The sequence below is a fragment of the Schistocerca piceifrons genome, chromosome 3 (assembly GCF_021461385.2).
Source record: "Schistocerca piceifrons isolate TAMUIC-IGC-003096 chromosome 3, iqSchPice1.1, whole genome shotgun sequence".
Taxonomy (NCBI): Eukaryota; Metazoa; Arthropoda; class Insecta; order Orthoptera; family Acrididae; genus Schistocerca; species Schistocerca piceifrons.
In genome coordinates, this window is record NC_060140.1 from 941,620,144 (window position 1) to 941,646,318 (window position 26,175).

At 38.7% G+C, this 26,175-nt stretch overlaps 1 protein-coding gene across 1 annotated transcript in view; it reads left to right on the forward strand.

Annotated features, from left to right (window-relative positions):
• Nucleotides 1–271: 271 nt before the first annotated feature.
• The window catches only part of LOC124787772 (vesicular integral-membrane protein VIP36), an 86,383-nt gene continuing 60,479 nt past the window's right edge, over nucleotides 272–26,175 (forward strand). The window contains exons 1-2 of the mRNA XM_047254661.1: nucleotides 272–726; nucleotides 802–917. Coding sequence (XP_047110617.1) covers nucleotides 594–726; nucleotides 802–917 — 249 coding nt within the window. The 5' untranslated portion in view covers nucleotides 272–593. The remainder of the gene's footprint in view (nucleotides 727–801; nucleotides 918–26,175) is intronic.

Consider the following 26,175-nt stretch of genomic DNA (forward strand, 5'->3'; position numbering starts at 1 on the left):
AACCTTGACGTTGACTTCCCATTCCGTTCTGATTCGTTGATGCACTGCATTGATGCCACTAATTAGAAATGCAATGGAATGTTGGAACGTCCTGTTCCGTTCCATCAAGTGCGAATCGTTCAGATATGCTGCCAACGTCGATCGGTGTCTGATTTCCAGTGATGATATGCCTTCTCACTCATAAACATGGATCCTTATACCTCCATGCTCATAAATCTGTGAAGTGTGAACTTCATCTTTGGACTGTGCCATGTACACAGAAGAAAAGATCGAAGATCTTTGTCATTGTCACTGCTAGGTCGAGTACAGTGCGCATTGGATATACTGAACTTGCATATTTTTTTACTTTCTTTTTATATGATTTTGATTGTGTGTTGCGACATTGTTATTATTGCGGGCTTTTGACATTTTTCGGTAGCAGTAAAAATAAAAAGTGTTTCACGACGTGTAGTCTTCTGCATCGTGTGTTTTAGAACTGCGCTGTGTAGAAGTATTCTGCTGGATTTTTATAAAGACTAATTCTTTTCACATGACATTTTACTGGTTTTAATGTGTATCTGCCGCTGAAGCTGAATAAAAGTTTAGTGAATACCATGAGTATAGAAAGTGCTTCGAAATACGTGTTAACTTTTAGTTTTTTACTGCTATTCAGCTGTGGTATAACGGCAGAATGGAATACACAGGACTATATGAAGAGAGAACATTCTCTTATAAAACCTTACCAAGGTGAACAAATTAATATATAAATGCGATTATATGTTGGTTTTTGAATTGTAATTTAATCAAGCGTTTGCACGACAGGTTCTGGAATGACTATACCTTACTGGGATTTTTCGGGCAATACTATGGTTACGAATAACTATGTCAGGCTAACACCAGATCAGCAGAGCAAGCAGGGATTATTATGGAACACTGTGGTAAGTTTATTTGGCGAAAATACAGTAACTGTTTTGCATGCTTGATAAGTACATACACCTTGGGGACGTAAGTACGGTGCTTGACAACCATTGTCATAAAATATTTGACTGTAATTAATGGTGATCGTTTGGGCACAACTGTTAGGGATCACAATAAATTGGCAGTGCATTATGCAGAATATTTCATTTAGCTACATTCATTTTAGTTACAATAATCGCATTCGTTTCTTTGATGGCGTTGTTGTACATCCCAGACCGTTTATTAATAGTGACGTTGAGTTTGTGACGCGATCAGCAGCAGAATCTTTTTATGAAATTAATTCTAACATATTAAGAGAAGACTGATTTACTTTCTTCATTTGACCAGTACCAATATAGTGGTTTTTAAACAAGACAGAACAATAGCAGATATGGTGGAAGCTCATGGTCAGTATTGAGTTGAATGTAGCCTGTATTTTATGGGTCCAGTATGACTGTGTACATGTACATACAGTATGGTTTGTATTAAAATGAAGTTAATGTATTACTCTTTTTCTGTTACGGATAGCTTACGGAATAATATAGAAGTTTCAACAACAGCTTAGTCTTCTGGGTTTACAAATGAACAAATTTACATCAGCCCACAATGTAGCAGCTTTGAACTATTTTTACAGTCCCTCAACTTTTTGAAAGCTTACACCTAATCGTGAAACCACGCCAGTTAGTAAAAAGACGATTGACACCATCAGAATGTTTTGTTGCTCATTCATAGAAGCTTTGCAGTGATTACAGTTCCACCCCTTAACCTACCTATGCCACGATTCCACTTCATTACACCCTGAACATCAGGTAGCTACAAACCATTTATTGAGAGTTGTTACAGGGTTCTGTCAGTGCGTTTGTATTTTCAAACAGTCCTGTGTAGCCATCTGGGAAAAAAAAAAATCCTGGCATAAAACTTGTTCATTCATTCTCACTAATTTGTGTGTGTGTGTGTTTTTTTTTTTTTTTTTTTGACAAATTTTTTGTTATGTGTGCCTCACTTTGTCTTCTGTGATCTTGTTTGAAGGTATCAATTCAAGCATTGGTGGTTAAGCACCCGAGTTTGCAATTTCCTGCTGTTGCAGCCCAGGTATTTGGATTTTCGTTTGTCCTCTTGAAGGAGGGTTTGTTGATTAAGTTCGTTTTTTTTGTGAGATGGATACAGTTAATCAATGTGAGCCTGTGACTAGTTTGTTGATGTAATTTGTGGTAAAGAGTCTTAGGTTTTGCAATAATGGAGTAGGATTAAGATAACTGTTTGGTAGGCTCTACACCAGCAGCTTCATAGAAGTACAAAGATCCTTGTAAGAAATAAACAGTGGAAGTAATAAGATTCTGTTTTCGATATCCTATCAGAAATGTGTCATGTGGTGGGCATATGTCCGAGGCAGGAGAAGTGATCTCAGAACATATATACCATAGTCCAGGCACAGTATGTACTACCACTTTGGTTTTCATGTTCACAGTGAAGCTAAGTTACTCGTATGTACTCTTTTGTAGATCATTGGGTGCTTTATATATTGTCATCTATTGCATATCTTTTACACTGGTTCCCTCCATTAATCTTTTAAAACAAATTCTGTCCTGATTAAAGAGTTGCCAGTCAAATTGGTATCTAATTTACATTTTGGAAGTCTACCTGGTAAAGTTCAGTTTCTGAGAATTAAGATTATAAATGTGATTCATGCTTGGTTCTCTTGCAGATGTGCTCTTAGGTTCCTGCCTAGACACACACTCAGAAATAGTGACAAATTCGGAATAAAAAGAATAGATTACACCAGTTATTAAGACAACCACATACAACATTTAATAACAAGCCACTTACATCCTTCACATTATAAACTCATGATGTCATGACTCAAGGCAGAGAATTGCAATTCCACACTAGAATTGACATAGGAAAGGGAATGTGGCAGCAGTGGGTTATACAGAGTCAGTCAGAGAGCAGTAAACATGTTTTAAAATGAGAGACGAAGGAAAATTGTCACATCTTCAGGTCACTGTACCACAACCTCCGAAATTGTAGCACATGTGGAAGAAACTGGTAAATATTTTGACAACCAAGATCATTAATTTATTTTGACCTGTGCCTTTAGGTCCCAGCTTTAACAACAAACTTGTAATTTGTAATATGTACAGAAAAAAAAACTGCCACATATTTGTGACAGACAAGATTATAAACGTAACAGCAGCTCATTGCAGTTTCACTTGCAGCTATTTAAGCTGTGCCTCACAGTCTCGTGATTTGTCACATATTCTTTAAAAAAGAATGGTTTCAATTTGGCACTAGAAATTTATTCTCTTTTTCTCGCCTCTCAATGGTTGCATGAAAATGTGCTTATGTTTCATAAGTTAAGTTGTAGTGCGACCTCCAGTATGCGACCAGATGTGAGGAAAAGGATGCCTGCAAAAAACTTGAATAACTGTAAGTAATCACTTATTTGTATAAAAAGCAGAACATGTGTTTTTCTAGATTCCACTAAAGAAGCCTTAAAGTAAAAGGCAAAATGTGTGTGGAACAAATAAAACAAAGGCCAGTTTTTATTTTAAAAACAAGTAGAGGGCTGAGATAGTTTGATTGGAGCTGTCAAGCCTGCTGCAATGGCATACTTGGGACATTTGTTTTTATTTTAAGTTGTAGGTGGAAAGTAGTGGTATGTGGGTCCTGAGGGGTGAACGGCAGTTGTAGGACCTTGTGAAGGGATTTGCGGGTTTTAGATTGTCTGCATCTCAATCTTGATGTAAAGAATAGGATAATGAGGTATAGTTTGGCATGTGTAAGTATTCTAAAGCAGTGAAAGCCAATCAATCTCCCATGTACACAACTCAGTGGCAGAGCCTTTGTCAGCAGAGAACATGTTTATAGTCTCTCATCCTTGGTCCACATCAAACAACAGTATACCCACATCCATAATCAATGCTTTATCTACACAAAGCACAAAATTCCATACAACCCAGGCATTTGTGGTCAGAAAATTGGTTTCAACACGAAATTCTACAGAGACCATACCAGTAACCTGTCTCAGGTTCCACTTCATCCTTGATACTTCATTCGAGTATTCAGGTGTGACTATGGCTTTCTCAAGTCAAGCCTTCAAATGAGAGCTTGTCACACTGACAACCAATGCTACACCACCCGATGTCATCTTCTTTCACACTTCTGACCTCTGTAACATCCTTGTATGTTTCTCCTACCTTTGTAATCATTTCTGCTGTAAAAGTTGCCCCATGAACCCACCTACAACAATTTTTGTAAGATATTTCTTGAATTTATTGCAAATCTGACAGAAAAGAGTTTCTGTATTTTCTTCCTTCTAGTTGCCTTCTTCTGTAACGTACTCGTTACCACATAGATGGGGTGCAGCTCTCGCCTTATCCACATTAAAATAGTATAAATTCACACACATTGCACTAATCTCTTTCTGATTTATCCATCCTATAAATGCAACCATTCTTTCCTCATTCCTTTTCTGGATGTATATAACTTATTCACAGCAGAATCCGCTTTACATTTATTCGCTGTCATCCAGTGTGTCCCTAAGGTACACCAAACGGATAACAGTTGAATTACCAGGAAACTTCGCTCACACTCTTTGCTCTCAATGTAAAACTTCAAGTATTTTTTATTCTTAACAAGCTTGCTACTAGTTCTCGCATCACTGATGGTATGACACTCACAAGAAAAGATAGGATATGTGCAGACTAACTTAACTGTAGAGGCAGTTTATTGAATAGTGCTTTGATCTGACTCCTGCTGTTTAAAAGTCCAGCATAATTAATACTGGGAACTTTAATGTTGATGACATGACATTAGCACATCTTCAGTAATTACTTAACACTCTCACATTATCACCTCTTAGATCATAATCTGTATCATGGTGCATATTAATAGTGAAAAGTACCGACTTTTTAAATGCAGTTTCAATTTGAGTGACATGAAAACTTTATTTAGTTTAACTCCGATGGCCAGGCTGGTGCTTGTCTGTCATTACGCCTATTATTGTTCGGCCCTTAATCCTCTCCATAATGATTGCGATCTTCCGTAATGGAGAGTGGCATTATTTTACTCGGTTATTTGATTAACATTCAAATGCTGCCCTTGGTTATGTAGGGAGCCCATGGAAGGGAAACAGAATGGGGCTAGATAACAGAATTGCAACAAGCCTGACCTGTTGAAGCAGCAGCTCCACAGTTCTGAGCGATTACCTCAGACCAGAGGTGTAATAGTGATGGCGTAACAGAAGGCAGGGCCTCTGTGGTATCAGTGCCCTGACTGCCATATGGCTAAGACAGGGCACTGTTAAGTTTTACATTTTAGAAACCAAAACTGTTGCACAACGGGGGATAGCAAAGTCCGTATGAATACCTCTAATTTTTAGATAGGCGTATGCGGTCTGGCAGCCACCATCTAAGAGTGGAGAGCTACGCCAACAGCAAGGTGACATCAGTCTGCAAGCTACCACTCCGACTCTAGTTCTGCTAAGAGCTGGCCTAGCTGCTGACTGAGCACCTTCCGATCTGTGGACCTTCCGATCTGTGGACCCGCTGCAGCCTCCTATCTTGATGGCCTACAGTTCGGGCCCAGCGCACTGCAGCTATTTACTCGTCTAGCTTGGGCGAGTAAAGGCCGATACTGTTCGCTGCTGCTTGCATGTGCGGGGATTGTGAATGAAAGCCAGTTCCGCTGCAGTGGGTCATTGGCGCAATTCCGAGTGCCTCAGTGCACTACGTCGTGGATAGCTCTTCCCCATCTGCATTGTGAGCTGCTGCTAACACTGCTGCTCTGGCTGAGCAGACCATAGCTGTGAGGCAACCTGCTAAAGGTGCACCTCTCCAGGCTGGGGCACACCGGAGCACTGTCATGATTGTTTAAAACAAGGAGTAATAAAATGTCTGATTAATAATGTTTCCCTGATTGAAGGTTTTTGAGCTATTATTGTTGCCCTGGTGCTGTTCTTGATCCCCCCCCCCAAAGTCGAGAGTCCAAGATACATGGTGTTTCTGTGCTGGAGGTTTTCTAGCTTGGTTATGCCCTTTTCTGATAAGTCAGCTGAGGATGTATTGTCTTCTCCAAATGATCTGTATCAGCAGCAGAACTCGGATTTTGAACAGGCAAATGACTAAGTGACTCTTTACAGGGGATGCAAAAGCATTTGTAAAGCTGATATTCCGGAACACCTCATGTGTACAAGAAAGAGTGAAGCTGCGGTTTTAGCAGATGGTTTATCCGCTAGAGAGAAATAGGAACCATTCTATTCTGCTGTGAGTTCATACATGTGCAGTAGAAGAGGTGCATGCACAAAACACGGCTCTTTGGAGGGCTGTCGGCTTGTTACTGTTTTCACTGGTGGACAGTAGACGAGAAATACATGGACCCTTACTCTTTGGCTGTTGTGCGATATGTTCTACAATTTTTCAGTGAGTAATTTTTAAAAAATGCAGTAACAAAACAAATGAAGGTTCTCTTTTTTGTATTGCTGTTCAGAAAAAGTAAATGTCTAATGATAGCTTCTTATTGTAAAAATGGAATGGAACAAAGTAAGTATAAGTATGCTTATTGAGGTGTGCAGCTGGGAAAGGTGTCTATATGATCCTCTAGATACGCTGTCCCACAATAAGGTACATCTGCACATGTTTAATTCTGTGTTTATATGTTTTATGTAAATGTGCATATGATTTTGCTTTTGATACTGTATGTATCATCTTAATTGTTGAAAGTACAAAATGTGTTTGATTTGATTGCATCTTTTGTATCATTTTAGCATACCAGGAAGGATAGTATTGAGAGAATAGCCACAAGAGTCAGAGGAGTTGTGCCGGCAATGACCATTGAGAACAGTGAAAACTGTTTTGCAACTTTGCGGTCGTGCTGTTGTGAAATAGCTTCCCTCATTGTGTCACTTGTGTGAAGCCAACACCTTGTTGCAGTCTTTTTTGATCTACGCAAAGTGTATAACACCACCTGGCAACATCATATACTTGCTACATTATACGGGTGGGGTCTCCAAGGCCTGCTCCCTATTTTTATCCAGAATTTTCTGTAGTTCCGTACTTTCCGTGTCCGAGTTGGTGCCTCCCATAGTTTCCCTCATATCCAGGAGAATGGGGTCCCGCAGGGCTTTGTATTGAGTGTATCACTATTTTTAGTGCCCATTAACGGTCTAGCAGCAGCTGTAGGGCCGTCAGTCTCACCCTCTGTATGCAGACGACTGCTGCGTTTTGTACTGCTCCACCAGTACTGGTGTTGCCGAGCGGCGCCTACAGGGAGCCATCCATAAGGCGCAGTCATGGGCTATCGCCCACGGCTTCCAGTTGTCGGCCACTAAGTCGTGTGTCATGCACTTCTGTTAGCATCGTACTGTTCATCAGGAACCATAAATTTACCTTCATGATGATCCACTCACTGTAGTGGAGACATACCGATTCTTAAGACTGGTTTTCGACTCCTGATTGACTTGGCTACCTCACCTTCGTCAGCTTAAGGGGAAGTGCTGGCAGCACCTCAACACCCTCCACCGCCTGAGCAACACCACCTAGGGAGCAGATTGCTCTACTCTGCTGCAGCTCTACAAAGCCCTTGTTCAATCCCGCTTTGACTATGGGATCCTTATTTATGGTTTGGCGGCACACTCAGCGTTGCGTGTACTCGACCCAGTGAACCACTGTGGCGTTCACCTAGTGACGTGAGCTTTTAGAACAAGTCCGTTGACCAGTGTCCTTATGGAGGCGGGAGTCCCTCCATTGCAGATCCGACGTTCACAACTGCTCGCCAGTTACGTTGAACACATTTGTAGTTCTCCTGAGCATCCGAATTACCGTCTCCTTTTTCCACCCATGGCAGTCCGTCTCCCGCATTGGTGTCCCAGGTCAGGGCTAACGATTGCAGTTCGCGTGTGATCCGTTCTGTCTGAACTGGAGTCCTTCCCTTTACCACCTCCCATCCGGGTCCGTCTGCATGTACCTCCATGGTGTGTACACCTAGGCCGTAGATTTGTTAGTACCTTTTGCATGACCCATTCACTGTGGTGGGCCTTCATTTACACATAATTGAAAAAGGAAAAAAGATCAGAATTTTGAATGATGCTCAATAACGTTAAAAAAGTTGCATGGTCTAATGAATAGGGTAAGGGCTTCCTTTAGGAAATTGGGGGTTTGAATCTCGTCAGGTGCATAAGATTTTTTAAGAAAGTGAGGTTGATCATTTTTGTTCAGTTAATTGATTTACATAATTTTTTTTTGTTTTCATTTCTTTGTCACATCATTGTAAACATAATATCAACTTCTTTTGCTCTCATTTTTGTTCCTAACATTCTTTTTCAACTTGAAATCTTTGTTCATATGTTTTTAATTAATTTTGTGTGATATTTTGATTTATCTCTTTTGTTTTGTCATCCTACTTTTTTGTGCCGGGAATTGTGTTTATTATGTCTATTCCTCATTTCACATGAATTTCGTTTTACTAATAAACCCTTCTTTCGTTAAATCTTAATCAGTGTTATTTTGTCCCTAGTGCAATAGGAATTTAGGCAATGTTTTAAATGTTTGTATGGTGATTACTGGGCAGAAAAAATTGTATGTCTTGTAACTAAAAGTTTCACGCCATCGCACAATCAATATAAACAGATTATTTTGTCTGTCATTTGGAGCCGATTGGTCAGAATATTCAAATAATTGAGTACTGAGTGGAAAAAAATGATGCAAAGAAAAAATGAAACAAATGAAAAAGTTCATATGGTGATTAAAATGATTTGCAAAAGGAATAGGAATATAAAATTACATTGAAACTAATTAACTGAATGAAAATTATATTCAAAATCATTTCAATAAAGATTTAAAACTAAAAAAAATTAATGCACCTCTCAAGATTCAAACCCACAACCTCCTGCATGTGAAGCCCTTACCCTATCCATTACAACATGCATTAACGCTATTGAGCATCACTCAAAATTCCAAAAAAAAATTCTATCAGTTACTTGCAAATGAGAGCCCACCAGGGTGAATGGCTGCACGGTGTGATAGCTGTGAACTTAACCTACATCACTGTCTACTTGTTTGAAGAAGTAGATCCCACCACTGGTGACCTCTCCTTATCAATGAAAGTGATGATACTTTATCTGTTGAATGGAATTAAGTCTAATGGCCACAGATTATGGATTGACAGTAAACCAGAGAAAGATGAAAGTAATGATGAGTAGCAGAAATGAGAATAGTGATAAGTTCAACATCAAAATTGCTACCTTGAATGCAAACACATGATGGATGCAGAAAATAGGATATCAGACTAGCACAAGAAGAAAGGTGTTTGTTGCAACTAGAAGTCTACTTTTATCAAAAATAGGATTTATTTTCAGGAAGAAATTTCCGAGTATCTACATTTGGATCATAGAATTCTATGAAAGTGAATCATGGGCTGTCGGAAAACTGGAAGAGAAGAGAATTGTAACATTTGAGCTATGGTACTATAGAAGGATGTTGAAAATTAGGTGAACTGGTAAGATAAGAAAAGAGATGGTTCTTTGCATAATGAATGAGGGAAGAAATATGCAGAAAATACTGACAGAACACGTGTTAAGACACCAGGGAATAATTTCCAGAGTACTGTAGAGGGGAAGAAATGTAGGTGAAGACAGAGGTTGGAATATATCCAACAAATAATTGATAACTATGATATGAAAAGGTAGGCGCAGGAGAGGAATCCGTGATAACACATCAAATCAGTCAGAAGACTGATGCAGAAAGAGTGACAACTGAGTTGGATGCTCAGTTACAGGAACAAGAGCTTCTTAGCTGCCTCGACCGGATTATATGCATTTGCATCTTGCATATGCATTTGCATATTTGGCTCTTTTTCACCGGTTATTATATATTTTAACAAAAAACTAGTGACGATGCATGTTTTAGCTCTGTGTTTACAATTCTTTAAAAATTTAGATGGGCAGTCTCTTGCTCGATCTAGTTTTGATGTTTCGCAGATTGACCTCGGACCTAGAACTGCCCGCAATCGGTAATCGAGAGGCCACTGCCTAGCGAAATCATTACAGAAGAGGAACAGGAAGAGACAGAGAGTCAGTGCTCCTGCGCCCACGTCCCTGTTTAATCCCCTTCGCTGTCATACCGTGTACGCGTCGGCAACAATTAAACAACACAAGCTTTTAGTCACACGACCACTGTTTCAGTTTAGCTTTCTATGTACTTGTACACAGTTGAACGTCTTGAGATATGTCCGGTGTGGCCGAGAGGTTCTAGGCGCCTCAGTCTGGAACCGCGCGACCGCTACGGTCGCAGGTTCGAATCCTGCCTCGGGCATGAATGTGTGTGAGTCCATAGGTTAGTTAGGTTTAAGTAGTTCTAAGTTCTAGGGGACTGAAGACCTCAGTTGTTAAGTCCCATAGTGCTCAGAGCCATTTTTTACGACGTGTAATGTATAACGTATTTTGCGCCATGCCGCTCGAAAAAAGAAACGCCGTTTCGTGATAGCTGACCATTCTGGAACATTTACATATGATGGAATTTTTTTATATTGACGAGTTTGCGAGAAATAAGTTTCGTGCAAAAAAGTCCTTCAAACAGACCATGAAAGACAGGTCTTCATGTCGCAGCAATGCAGATGAAAGGACCACGACAACTTCTGACAATAGCAAGTTTCAGTAGTAGGGATTTGTCCAAAGAAAAGTCGGTTTAACGTGGATCTTTGTGCAGCATTCATTGCAAGCAATATTGCTCTTCACAAACTTACAAACCCTGTCCTCTTAGGCTTCCCGTGCAAATATTGCTTAAATCGAAATATACCAGATTAATCAACATTGCGTAAAAATTACATACCGACAATTTACGTAAATGTTCTGGAAGGAATACCCAATGAACTCAGTGACAGCATTATCTGGATTTCAATTGACGAAACTACAGATACTTGGGGCCGTTTCATTGCAAATTTGTTGGTGCTTTAGAAGAAGACGCGAATTCTTACTATTTACCGGCCTGCAAAGAACATGAAAAAGTAAATAATTCTACGATCGCCAGATTTGTGAACGAAGCTATTAGAAAAATATTTCCAGAATCTTCGGCAGATGAAAGGGTGTTTGTGTTTAGTTTTAATTTCAGGTGCTGCTCCCTACATGATCAAGGCAGGAAAAGCCATCCCGAGTATTTGATTCATGTGACGTGCTGTGCTCGTGGCGTACATCGCCTTGCTTGAAGAAGTACGTTCCACGTTTGTGAATGTAAATGAACTGATTTCATCCACAAAGAATGTGTTTCTAAAAGGCTTGTGCTCCCATCAAGACCTACGAAGAAAAACTAGCAAATGTGCCTTTACCTCCCGAACCAGTGCTAACTTGTTGGGGAACGTGGGTCGAAGCTGTGTTGTTCTACAACGAACATTTCGAGGCCATTAGGGGGTAGTAAACTACTACGATAGTGCAGAGGCTTTGGCACTTGGCCAGTACAAGGAAGCCTTTAATGATTCCGGTATTTAAAAAGACGTGGCTGTGATGTAGCTCTTATTTTTCCCGTATAACTACAAGTATTAAAAAGCTAGCAACTCCATGTTTGACGTTGAATGAATATATTCAGTTAATGAATAAAATTATTCTAGTTAACTCCTCAGTGCCGGTGGCATTCCCAAGAAAACTTAGATAAGTTTTAAAACATTTTAAACAATAACCCAGGCTTTTAACCCTTGTGCCAAATTGATAGTTTTATTAATGGACGGCTGAACTTTTACCAAAAACAGTAAGTGCCAACATAGCATCCAAATTCAGATACTGTCCAATTATCAGTTCATGTAAACGGTCATTTTCTGCTTATAAAAATGATTTTAGTGATCGAAGACAAAATCGTACTGCCGCACATTTGGAACAGTACTTTTTTGTTTATGTTTATAATAGTAGAAAAATGTAAAGTAAATTGTAAATGGTGCTTTGGTCCAATAGTATTATTAAAAGTTAGCGCTGTTCAAAAAAATGATTTTATGTTTTTTAACAAATAAAATATTACGGTGTTTTTTAGCGTGCTCCTCTGCTTGCGACATATCTCGAAGTTGGTCGTGTACATATCGATTGTTTCGCTGCAACTCACGTGCATGGCCTCCGATTGTTATGGACAACAATAGCAAAGGAGGAACATTTCTTAAAAGCGTTATGCGTCTCCAATGTGCAAATTTTTAGAAAATAATCCCAGAAAGGCCCCTTCTTAACCTCTACCAGAAAGTATTCAGAAAATATCAGCGTTCTAAATGTACAGACTTTTCGCGTGGCCGGCGCTCTTCCTGGTGATTTATATGCACAGGTTCGACTTTGAGATACAATACAGACAGTAAAGTAAGTACCATGTTTATTTATTACTTGATCGCGCATACTACGAAACTTTTCATGTATTTTAACCGTATTTCACGCGCATTTTAAGGTTTTTATGATTCACATAATCTGGTCTCTACTTATCACCAAGAGATCTGGGATGAACCAAGGTCTTCGACATCATCCATGTTTGTTAATGGACATAGGTGCGTATATGTATATTGAAGTTTCTTAATTTTTTTATTATGTTCGTTTTCGGATCATGGTCTTTAGATTACTGTTGTACGTTGCAGTTTTATAGTGCCTTACAAGGGGAGGGTCTGACATGTGGGTCATTCATTTTGACCAAGTTTTGCAAGGACATTCTATGTTAGACACAAAGACACGTGGGTTTCGGCATTTTGCTAGACACTATAGGTTTTGAAATAATTGAGGTCAAAGTTGATTACAGAAAATAGTGTTTTCAGTGCTATGCAATGAAGGGTCGTGTAATAACAATATTTTTAAAAACCTAATACAGGATTCAAAATTAATAATGTTTGAGTTACTAACATGTTAGTGTTCTCATGCTGTACCTTGGGTATCCATCAACCAGTGAGGTTGGTGGCCGCTCGAGGCATTAAACTACCAAACTGCTGGTCCATGTTTGGTTCTTGGTTGTAGCTTTTTTCTTTTTAAATATACCTTCAGGTGATAATATTCTGATAATCATAATACATATCTTCGCCTTTTTTAAAAGTAAAACGTCAGGTGTGATTTATAATCAAATAAGTATATTGTATTGACAGCTATTTTCATTGTGATCACAGATGATGACGCTCAACCAACCTGCACCGTGAAAGTGATACAACCAAGTACATTTAATGGAGTCTTATAATATGATGGCAATAGTAGATTTCCCAACTAGGGTTACTGTTAACAGTAAAAGTCTGATAAATAATATATTTATAGATAAGTCTAAATGCAATGAGATCACTGTACATCCAATCCTTGGCCTTTCTGATCATGGTGGTCAATTGCTTAGGCTCAATTACATCAGTGTGTGCAACAGTTCCAAGCATTCTTGGAAATCTTTTAGGATAATAAATGAACAGGGCCTTAAAAAATTCAATGACAGCCTAAAAGAGAGAGATTGGAGCCCAGTTTATAGGGAAACAAATATAAACAAAAAGTACAATTCATTTTTAAATGAATTCATGTCTCTAGAGTCTATCTTTCCCAAAAAAAGTAGTTAGAAATTGTCATATAGGCAATGCCAAGAAGTCTTGGATCACTACAGGGATAATAACATCTTGTAGAACAAAGAGGATGTTATACAGTTCTCTCAGGACTTGTAATGATCCAAAGAAACGACAACACTACAAACTTTTCTGTAGCATTCTCAAGAAGGTTATAAATAAATCTAAAAGTATGTGCATAAAATCAGAAATTGAAAGCTCAGAAAATAAAATTAAAACTATATGGAATGTAATAAAGAGGGAAACTGACAGGACAACAGGGAACATGTCTCAAGTAGAGATTAAAACAGGGGACAGTATCATAAAGAAACCTGAGTTGGTTGCAGAAATATTTAATAACCACTTTTTGAGAGCAGCAGAGAAGACAGGCTGCAATGGTTCTATGGAAGAATCATTGTCCCTCCTACAGAAAGCTATTAGCAACAGAATCCCACAGTTATCTTTACCTCCAGTTACTGTAAGCGAAGTCATAAGAGTAATTAGATCATTAAAAAATAAAAATTATACTGGTATGGACAATATTTTTAGTAAAATACTGAAACACTGTTATAAATTTGTTAGTCCCGTCTTATGCAACATATACAATACATCCCTACAAGAAGGGATTGTCCCTGACAGACTAAAATTGGCTGTAGTGATTCCTCTCTTTAAAAAAATGTGATAAAAGCATTGTTACAAACTATCACCCAATATCCTTATTAACTACCTTCTCAAAAATCCTTGAAAAACTCATGCACAAGAGGATTGTAGACCATCTCAACTTCCACAGTATCTTAAGCAAAAATCAGTTTGGTTTTCATGCCGGTCTTTGTACTGAACAGGCAATATTCTCTTTCAGCAACCAAGTTTTGGAAGCCATTAACAAAAAAATGTCTCCAGTAGGTATTTTTTGTGATCTTACGAAAGCCTTTGACTGTGTAAACCACCAAATTCTTTTCAAAAAGGCAGAATACTATGGTTTAGGCGATACTGTTGGCCTGTGGCTACAATCATATCTACAGGATCGGAAGCAGACTGTAATGCTAATTGGCTTTTCTGGAGAACCTGCCTCGTCTGAATGGGACACAGTAACATGTGGTGTGCATCAAGGCTCCGTTTTGGGCCCACTGCTTTTCCTCATCTTTATTAATGATCTTCCTCTTTGTTCTGAGACAAACAGCAAATTTACCCTGTTTGCTGATGATACCACAGTTCTAATTGACGATTTTATAAATCACGATCTTGAACAAACTACAAATACTGTTTTTAATGACATCTTAAATTGGTTCTCCTCAAATGGTCTCTCACTCAATGCAGATAAAACTCATTGTATGAGGTTGCATACATCACAAAGTAATCTCGATGAAATTAACATAAAATGTAAAGATCAACCAATACAGAAAGTTGAAGATAACAAAATTCCTGGGTGCTTACATAGACAGCAAACGTAATTGGTCAGTTCACATTCTTCATCTATGTAAAAGACTTAGCTCGCCAACATTTGCATTACGGGTAATTTCTTCAGTAACTGAATTTGACACCATTAAGGTTGCCTACTTTGGCTACTTCCACTCATTGATGTCATATGCTATCATATTCTGGGGGGAACCAACCACTTGCAAATAAAGTTTTCACCATCCAAAAAAAAAAAAGCAATCAGAATAATGTGCGGGGTCCATCAAAGAAACTCTTGCAGGCACTTGTTTCGGAAGATAGGTATCCTAACAACTGCCTCACAGTATATTTTTTCCTTGTTGGCATTTGTGTGCAAAAATTATTCTATCTACCAAGACACCAGAAACAAAAACAATCTACGTTTCGAAATGAAACGTCTCACTCTGGTACAAAAAGGAGTTTACTACTCCAGCATTAAGCTGTTCAATGCTCTACTGCTACATATCAAATGTGTTCGTACAGAACTGCCAAAATTTAAACAAGTTCTCAAAGATTACCTGACAGAGAAATCTTTTTATACTGTGGATGAATATCTGAAAGAAAATGTATACCATCACTAAACTTATTGTGTCTAGAAGTAGTTCAATTGATTTTATTGTACATTTGAGCATTAGCACACTTTTTGTAACAACAAATTGGCTGTACCTGTACCTGTATTTACTCTTGTAGGCCTAATATCTGATTTAACTTTGTGCTCTTATCTTTAACCTTTATTTGAAACTTCTTTTTCTGTTAAATGGTTGTTATGTTATCTAGCTGACATTGTATCTATAACTGTATTTATAGTACGTCTTCCTTAAACTATGTACAATTTGGGATTGAATTGCCCTTGTATTTATTGTAAGTTTAAATTGAAATCTGTGCAATTTGACACGTTCCACATCCTTGTGATTGACTCACTGACTGGATCTACGGAACATGAAATAAATAAATAAATAATAAATAATGTACCTCTCTGTGTCAACTGCGTGATGTTTACTTTTCCTAACAAGTAGAAAATTTAATTACACAACTCCAGAATAATGCAACAGGAGAGCAGAGACTTACAAGGTTTGGTGGATGCTATCTTAATTCACACATTGGTTCATAACCAGTTGTCCACACCTGTCTTTCAAGATATGCTTTTATACGCTGGACACACACTCGAATTGATATCTGATAGTTCTCAATCACCCCACTAAGCGCAAGAATGCTCATGAATAAACAATAAGTTAGTATTAAGCAAAGATGTACTTCCTATATATATATATTTTAAAATAGCTGTCAGTACATTATAATGCATACTTATTTGATTATTTATCGTGTTTCCTGAGGTCTTACTTTTAAAAAAAGGCAAAGAAAAGTATTGTGATTATCAGAATATTATCATAAACACACAAAAAAATATTGAATGAAAAAATGGCATGACCAAGAATCACACACGGATCAGCAGTTTTAGAGTCAAATGCCTTGCCTGCTGGAAACATCAAATGATACAGCATGAAAACATTAATAACTTGAACATTAGTAACTTTGGGCCCAATATTATATTTTTTTAAATGTTCATATTTTTAGATGATTGTTCAATGTATAGCACTGAAAATAAGATTTTCCATCATCAACTTTGACCTCAAGTTTTTAAAAAGCTAGGAACTGTCTAGCAAAAAGCCAAAACATCTCTCTCTTTCTATTCAACATAGAACGTCCTTGCAAAAATTTATTAAATTGGGCGATCCACATTTCAGACCCTCCCGTTGGTGGGGGAATGTACAATGAGAGGCTGTGGTAGCATTATTCATGATGCAGCTATTGTGTAAACCATCCTGTGAATACTGGATGATGTCAACAATGCAATCATCGACTAAAGTGCACTTACAGCACCCATAGTTCTTACACTGCATGCTGCTATTGGCAGTTCGTTTTCATTTGTCATAGACAGTCAGGCGATAGTATATGATAGCTATTGAGACTTGCTCAATCTTTAGTCGGGATTGTCAAATATTTGACTGTTTTTCTGAATATGTCATGATCAGCGGTGTTGGGACTAGGTTGGTACATGATAGTACAGCTTAAATCACTGTGAGCAAAATGAGCAGCAGTGAAATGTACAATCTTGGTTGATACAAATATGTGGCGGTTTTTATTTTATTTTTTTTTACAAGTATGTCATGAATTACGAGTTTGTGATTGGTTTGTAACCTAATACTGCAGTTAAATTGCTGTGAGTGAAACAAACCAACAGCTAATTTAATTTGTGAATCATAATAAATTACCACTGAGTATTGTGATTGGGTATCCACATCAAACTTGTGATTTGTCGTGATCACTTTCCATCATTCATCACATGAAGCATTAGCAACTGCAGCACACTCTGAGAACGCCACAGACGCGAAATGCACTTCTACCTGGTAATAGTACTTCTTGCAGACTGTGTATGGCATAATCTTTCCTAATGAATATACTGATGTATGGGAACTGCACTGCAAGACCACATATTAGATGTAGCAAATATGATTTTGCTGACTGGATTCAGTTCTGAAATGTTAAATTTCTCTTGATCTTTCTTTGCAATTATCAAAACCCCAAATTCATCTCAGTCTACCCACACAATTTTTATGACTGCATTACTCAAAGTGCATTTTTGACACTAATTTTGCTCTTATTGGGATGTACACTATAGGTTCGTATGAGCAGTTGCCAGTGGGCTCGTGTGCATGGGCAGAGCTGAATTTGCGTATGAGCAGTGCCTTCCTTCCGCTTCTGGCTACTTGAAGCGTGGCTGTTTGCCGTATGAGCAGTAGCAGCAAGTAGCCAGATGGTACCCGGAAAAAGCCCAAGCTGATAGATTTGCGCATGCGCAAAGCCAACTGAGTTATAGTGGGGGCGCTCCTTCCCCACGTGACCCGTGTATATGTTTTGTGTCCGTAATATTGCGGGTCTTTTCAATTACAGCTCCCACGTCAAATGAAATCGTAACAGATTTCTGTGGCCGGGAGCCATCAAGTGAATTAATATACATTCTCATAACCATGAAAGACCAAAAAATGTTGGTAGTTTCAATTTTCTGATTTTATATTATTTCCACATTATTAGTAATCAACCATTAATGTCTTAATGAAGCTATTTCTGCTATTTTATAGAGAAATTTGCTCCTATTAATTTTTTTTTCCGCTGAGGCAGTTAGTTTGTTTGAAATGAAGTTTCATTCCGCACTTTTGGCTACTTTCAACCTCGTTGAATTTCAATTACAAATTTTCATTTTCTGGGACGAATGACGTACCATAATAAAGAGCCAAACATGAGAATACAGTACTGGACCGCCGAAAAAATTGGTATCACGAAAACCACATGAAAAGTTGAATATCAGGTACTTCAGAGTGCATCTGGACATAGAAATGTGCAATTAGAGCGGACTGAAGCATTTTACTGTGGTTTATGAAATTCCCACGCTGGCTGGAGTAGTTTCTGATGTCGTGTTCCTTTTATGGCACCGTAAGATCTCTTAATGCTATATATGTACGAACATACGTAAACATTGACTTGAAGCTGACTAAGTAGGCAAATTGGTCAGGAGTTTTGAACTAAATATTTTGTTTCAAATATAATGACAGCTGTAGCAGAATTTTACAAATCTGCCTTCTGTGAAACTGTTTTTCGATCTCGAGGCACTTGTCTCGTACTTCCTCTAGGCCTGAAGATATTTCTTAATTTGTGTTCACATCTTAAATTTATAGAATGCCATTCTATGCTAAATTGCGTACCATGTTTTATCGTTTAAACTCCCCGCATGGCTTCACATTTATTCCTAGAGTAGATTATAAACTGTCAGTTGTACAGTTTCTTTGCCTCACAGATAACCATATTAATTTTTTATTATTATTATTTCGAGCTTTTCCTCGTTACAGATGCTTATCTCCAACATAATAATTTACTTGGAAATTACAATACAAACAATAAACGTTCTTAAACTATATTCTCAAAATATTTCTCCAGGTGTTTCGATCTTGTGTGTCTTCTTCCTCTGCGCCCGTTCTCCTCATTGTGTGCTGTACATTTTGGAGCCAGGTGGTCATAGGTCGTCCTCTTCTTCTTCTCCCCTCCGGTTCCCACTCCAGTATCAATTTTGGTATTCTGGTTTTCTCCATTTGTTGTACATGCCCGTACCACTGTAATTTCTTCCTATCCATTACGTCATATATTCTTTCTTTTATTTCCATTCTCCTTATTACTTAAGTGTTCCCTATCTTTTCTTTCCTGGAGCTTCTTGCCGATCTTCTCCAAAAGTCCATCTCTAGAGCTTGTAATTTTTTAATGTGCTTCATGTTAATTGTCCAGGTTTCTGTTCCAGACAGAACCACACTCTCTAATATGGATTTGTATATTAATTTTTTAGTTCTGCTCATTACATTCCTGCTCCATAAGACTGAGTTAAGCATCCCAATGACCCTCCATCCACTACTAATTCTTTTATTGATTTCTGACTCTGATTTTCCCTCGATTTCTAAAATGGATCCCAAATAACAGAAAGTGTTTATCTTTTCGATTTTCTTTCCTTCAATGTATAGCTCATCTGAATCATTAGTCAAGTATTCTGTTTTTTGGTAATTAACCTCCAAACCCCAAGTTTTGTATGCTACTGCTAGTTGATTGCACATATAGTTAGCATCCTCCCCATCTTGTGCTACGACTACTTGATCATCAGCAAATAATAAATCATGTAGGTAAACTCCATCTCTTATTTCTAAGCCCATACTATTACATTTACGAGACCATGTTCTAAGGCTAATATTTATATAGATTTTAAATAATGATGGTGACATGGGACAGTCCTGTAAAAGGCTTTTGCTTGTTCTAAATTTCTGTGAAAGTTTATTACCAACTTTCACTTGGCAAATGTTATCTTTATACATCTGTTGTATTATTTTAATCAAGGAAGGGTTTATGTTTGCCATATGTAGTGCTCTCCAAAGTAATTTTCTTGGAACAGTATCATACGCTTTTTCTAGATCTATGAAAATTAATCCTATATTTTTTGATTTTTCCTTATGTTTCTCCAAAATCTATCGTAATGTGAAAATATGGTCTACACATGATCTCCCAGCTGTGAATCCACATTCTTCTTCTTGGGTTCTAAAATTTTTTTCCAGTTTGTTTTTAATTACTTTCGCGAAAATTCTCATTAATGTGTTTGTAACACAAATTCCTCGATAGTTTGAACAAATTTTGTGATCCCCTTTCTTAAATATTGCGTTAATGTAACCTAGCTTCATCTCGTTGGGTATTGTATCTCCAGGTATCATTTTGTTGAAGAGCTGTGTTATCAGTTTCACAATTTTGTCACCACCATATTTCAGACACTCCAGATTGATATTGCCTGGTCCCGGTGATTTACCATTCTTTCCTGTTCTCAACACCTGAAGTACTTCACTTTCTAAAATCTGGATCTCATCATCTTCATGTCCTTTATCTTCCCCTGTTCCTTATTCTAGATATTCTTCTCTGTCCTCATTTAATAATTTTTGGAAATATTCTTCCCATTCCTTTTGTGTTATCAGTTGGAGATTAGTTTTGCTTTTTGTATCCTGTCGAAGCCCTTTCAATACTGACCATGCTTCTTTTGCTCTCCCAAATCCTAATTTGCTATTCACCTTGGCACATGTTCTTTCCCATGCTTAATTTTTTGCCATCCTTACTTTTTTCATAACTTCATTCTTCTTTTCCTTGTATATTGATCTTGTTTCTTCTGATTTATCATTCAACCAATGAAGGAACACATTTCGTTTTTCTCTATCTTTTTTACCCATCACCTCTGTTGCTGTGATTTTCACATTAGCTTTTATATAATCATATATTTCCTCTGTACTTCCTTCAAATGATTCAACCAGTTTCCTTTCCATCCTGGCCGCAAAGAGTGTTCTGATACTTTCGTCTTGTAGGCTGTCACTATAAAAAGGTAAATTTTCATCTTTCTCAGTCTGGTTCGTTTTATTTATGTTACTTGTATCACTCCTTGCATTCTTCCATGGCCAGAAAGACTTCATTTTAACTAGATAGTGGTCTGATCCACACTGGGCTCCTCTAAAAGATCTGACGTCTACTGCTTTGAAAGTACTTGTTTGCCTAATGATAATATAATCTATTATAGAACGAAGTTCTTTGGTGTTCTGTTGCCAAGTATATTTATGAATGTCCTTATGTTTCAAAAATGTGTTGGTAATTTTTAGATCAAATTGTTCACAAATTGCAATCAATCATTCCCCATTGTCATTATATTCGTCCTCTCCATGTTTTCCTACTATTCTACAAGATTCTCTAATTCCTACCCTTCCATTCAGATCTCCCATGATAATCAGTTCCTTTCTTCTTGGGATTTTTTCAATAGTCTCCCTGAGGGTGTCCCAAAATGTATCTTTCTCCTTATCTTTTGCATCGTTCGTGGGTGCATATACGCCAATAATCACAACTTCCCTAGCAAATAATGTCATTTCAACAGTTATAATACGTTGATTGATGAATGTCCAATTTGTGATTCTTTCTTTCCATGATTTCTTTATCATAATGGAGACTCCTGCTATACTGCTTTTGATACCCCACTCCAGATATGTAGATAATTATCCAGTTCTTCTTCTCCTTGGCCTTTCTTCTTTGTTTCAGAGAGTACGACAACATCCATGTTGAACATGTCAAGTTCTGCAGGTAGTAAATTTATTTTAGTGGAAATACCTTGCACATTCCAGCATCCAAACATAATTTTCCGTTTCTCATCGCCAGTTCGTTGTCCAAAGTTCCAATTTTTCCGAGGCATATTATTAGGCTTTTTAGCATTTTTATGTTTTTATGTGAGTGAGGAGCTAGCCCACTGCACAACCCCCAACCCGGAGGACCAGGTAATTTTTACTCAAGGTTTTCTTCCTTTAGCCTTTGATAAGCCAATATCATACTACAAGGCAGCAGTTGCTAGTTTTGGTCCAACCCGGGTATTTTATTTCCCCGGTACCCCCCATATCTGGTGAGCATTCCCCTATCCGCCACCTGGGGAGGCGCCCGATGGGAGACGAGCAAACAAAGGAATTTTTTACACATTTTGAAATAGCCATGAAATTTATTGTCCTTTATTCCGGTGTAAGCTACACAAAAACTTTTTTTTTTGCAAGAAATTTGTATTCCATCCTACTAGTCTACTAGTTTTTTGCAGTGCTGTGTAGATGTAAACCTCTTGGAAATGCTACATAACAATATTGCAGAGTATGAATTAAAAAAAATTCTGTCAAAGTCATCCCATAGCAAAATTTTATGGTACTTTGACCTGTGGAGTCTAATTTGAAATATTTTGCCAAGTTCTGCTTCCTTATTTGCATCCTTTATCTGGGTGGGATACGATGAAACAATTGCTCTAAGTACAACTCTGTATGTCATCTCAACAACACACCGCAGGGCTGCACATGGTCACGTGATGCCCCACCACGCACGAAATTCCACCAGAAATGCGACGAAAAGCGTATGAGCAGAGCAAGCACCAAGCACGTGCTGCCGACATCATCGTAGCTGCACATGCGCAGTACAGCCTGTTGTCTGGCGCTGTCTGATAACTGCTCAAAAGAACCTTATCACATCTAAGCAGGTGGGAGGAAGGACAAAGCAACCAATGGTTCTGCAAACAATCATTTAATTTTAACCTGTCATAATTTCACTTAGCTTACAATCCTACAAGCTATGAAGCAGTCATTGAAATGAAGGTTCTTTGGCAGCCTGCTCAGCAACAGGTTGATCCACTTTTTTCTTGGCCGTAGTATGTCGATCTCCATTCATGCGGACAGACAGCTAGTTGGTTGTCATGTCCCCATGGAATTCAGCACCGTGGTTGCAGCTTAACTTGTAGATCACATGGCTGGTTTCACAGGTAGCCCTGCCTTTGACAGGATAGGTGGTGTTTGTGACTGAACTGGAGAAGGTGGTGGTGGGAGGGTGTATAGGACAGGTCTTGCTTGTAGGTCTATTACAGGGGTATGAGCCATAAAGTAAGGGGTTGGGAGCAGGGGTTGTGTAGGCATGGACGAGTATATTGTGTAGGTTCGTTGGACGGCAGAATAAAACTGTGGGAAAGTTGGGAAGGATAGTGGGCAAGGTATTTCTCATTTCAGGGCATGATGAGAGTTAGTCAAACCCCTGGCGGAGAAAGCAATTCAGTTGCTCCAGTCCTGGGTGGTACTGCGTTACGAGGGGGAATGCTCCTCTGTGGCCGGAAGGTGGGACTTCGGGAGGTGGTGGGAGACTGGAAAGAAAAGGCATGGGAGATTTGTTTTTGTGCATGGTTGGGAGGATAATTACGGTCTGTGAAGGCTTCAGTAAGACCCTCAGGTTATTTCGAGAGGTACTGCTCGTTACTCCAGATGGGAAGACCACGGGTGGCTCGGCTGTATGGAAGGGCTTCTTGCTATGGAATGGGTGGTGGCTGTCGAAGTGGAGGTGTTGCTGATGTTAGCAGGTTTGATATGGACAGAGGTACTGATGCAGTCACCTTTGAGGTGGAGCTCAACATCTAGGAAGGTGGCTTGTTGGTTTGAGTAGGACCAATGAAGAAAATCGGGGAGAAGTTTGTTGAGGTTCTTGAGAAATGTGGATAGGTTGTCCTTACTCTCGATCCAGATTACAAAGATGTGATCATTGAATCTGAACCAGTTCAGGGGTTTAGGATTCTGGGTGTTTAGGAAGGACTTCTCTAGATGGCCCATGAATAGGTTGGTACAGGATGGTGCCATGCGGGTGCCCATAGCTGTACCGTGGATTTGTTTGTGGGTAATGCCATCAAAGAAGAAGTAATTGAGGGTGAGGATATAGTTGATCATGGCGACTAGGAAGGAGGTTGTTGATTGGGAATCTGTCAGGCGTTCAGAAATGTTGTGTTCACTAACGGTAAGGCCATGGGCATCAGGGATGTTGGTGTAAAGGGAGGTGACATCAATGGTGACGAGCAGGGCACCGTGCGGCAAAGGGACAGGAACTGTGGAGAATTGGTGGAGGAAATGGTTGGTATCTTTTATATAGGAGTGTAGGTTCCCAGTAATAGGTTGAAGGGTTTTCAAGGAGTTCCTTGCGGGGCGGGGGAGTGACTATGTACGTAAAAAACAGTATTCCACGGCACGACACTGCACTGAACAGATATTTTAATGTTGTGCAGGGGCAGTTGAATTTAGTGAAACTAAACTTCTAATTGTTGTTCTTTTATAGGTCCCCCAACTCTGACTAAAGAGCATTTCTGCTCAAGCTAGAGAGGGTTCTTGATTCACTTTGTAGGAAGTACCAGAAATTAATTATATGTGGTGACAATGGTATAAATTTTGTATATGATGGTGCAGGAAAAAGAATGTTGGTAGATCTCATATGGTCTGATGCAGAGTGTTGTTTTCCAACTGGGCTGCACAGCCATAGACAATATTTTTATTCATTCTTCATTACTAGACGGGTATTCTGTTAGTAGAAGGGTGAATGGCCTCTCAGACCATTCTGCACAAATTTTAACACTAAAAGGCTTTGGTACTCAAACAAATGTCACATTTAATTACAAATTATGTAGAAAAGGTAATGCAACACCAATAGAGAGTGTTTTAAACCTTGTCAAGGAGCAAGAGTGGCAGGATGTTTATAGTGCTGATAACATAGATGATAAATATAATGCTTTCCTTAACACATTTCTCATGCTCGTTGATAATTGCTTTCGATTAGAGTGTTCTAAATGGGGTACTAGCAGTAATAGGCAGCCCGGGTGGCTACTAGTGGGATAAGGATATCATGTAGAACAAAGTAGGAATTATATCAAAATGTTAGAAGTAATCACAATCAAGCTACAGTAGCCCATTACAAACAATAGTGTAAGGTGCTTAAAAATGTTATTAGGAAGGCAAAGAGTATGTGGTATGCAAATAGAATAGTTAATCCACAGGATAAAATTAAAACCATATGGTCAGTTGTGATGGAAGTGTCTGGTCAGCAGCACAAGGTAGACGATACAAAGTCAGTTTGCAGTAAAAATATTTCTGTTACTGATAAATCAGATATGTTGTTGTTGTTGTTGTTGTTGTTGTTGTCGTCTTCAGTCCTGAGACTGGTTTGATGCAGCTGTCCATGCTACTCTATCCTGTGCAAGCTTCTTCATCTCCCAGTACGTGTTGCAGCCTACATCCTTCTGAATCTGGTTAGTGTATTCATCTCTTGGTCTCCCTCTACGATTTTTACCCTCCACGCTGCCCTCCAGTACTAAATTGGTGATCCCGTTGATGCCTCAGAACGTGTCCTACCAACCGATCCCTTCTTCTAGTCAAGTTGTGCCACAAACTCCTCTTCTCCCCAATCCTATTCAATACCTCCTCATTGGTTATGTGATCTACCCATCTAATCTTCAGCATTCTCCTGTAGCACCACATTTCGAAAGCTTCTATTCTCTTCTTGTCCAAACTATTTATCGTCCATATTTCACTGCCATACATGGCTACACTCCATACAAATACTTTCAGAAACGACTTCCTGACACTTAACTCTATACTCGATGTTAACAAATCTGTCTTCTTCAGAAACCCTTTCCTTGCCATTGCCAGTCTACATTTTATGTCCTCTCTACTTTGACCATCATCAGTTATTTTGCTCCCCAAATAGCCAAACTCCTTTACTACTTTAAGTGTCTCATTTCCTAATCTAATTCCCTCAGCATCAACCGACTTAATTCGACTACATTCCATTATCCTCGTTTTGCTTTTGTTGATGTTCATCTTATATCCTTCTTTCAAGACACTGTCCATTCCGTTCAACTTCTCTTCCAAGTCCTTTGCTGCCTCTGACAGAATTACAATGTCATCGGCGAACCTCAAAAGTTTTTATTTCTTCTCCATGGACTGTAATACCGACTCCAAATTTTTCTTTTGTTTCCTTTACTGCTTGCTCAATATACAGATTGAATAACATCGGGGAGAGGCTACAAGCCTGTCTCACTCCCTTCCTAACTGCTGCTTCCTTTCGTGCCCCTCGACTCTTATAAGTGCCATCTGCTTTCTGTACAAATTGTGAATAGCCTTTCGCTCCCTGTATTTTAGCCCTGCCACCTTCAGAATTTGAAAGAGAGTATTCCAGTCAACATTGTCAAAAGCTTTTTCTAAGTCTACAAATGCTAGAAACGTAAGTTTGCCTTTTCTTAATCTAGCTTATAAGATAAGTCGTAGGGTCAGTATTGCCTCATGTGTTCCCCCATTTCTTCTGAATCCAAACTGTTCATCCCCGAGGTCGGCTTCTACCAGTTTTTCC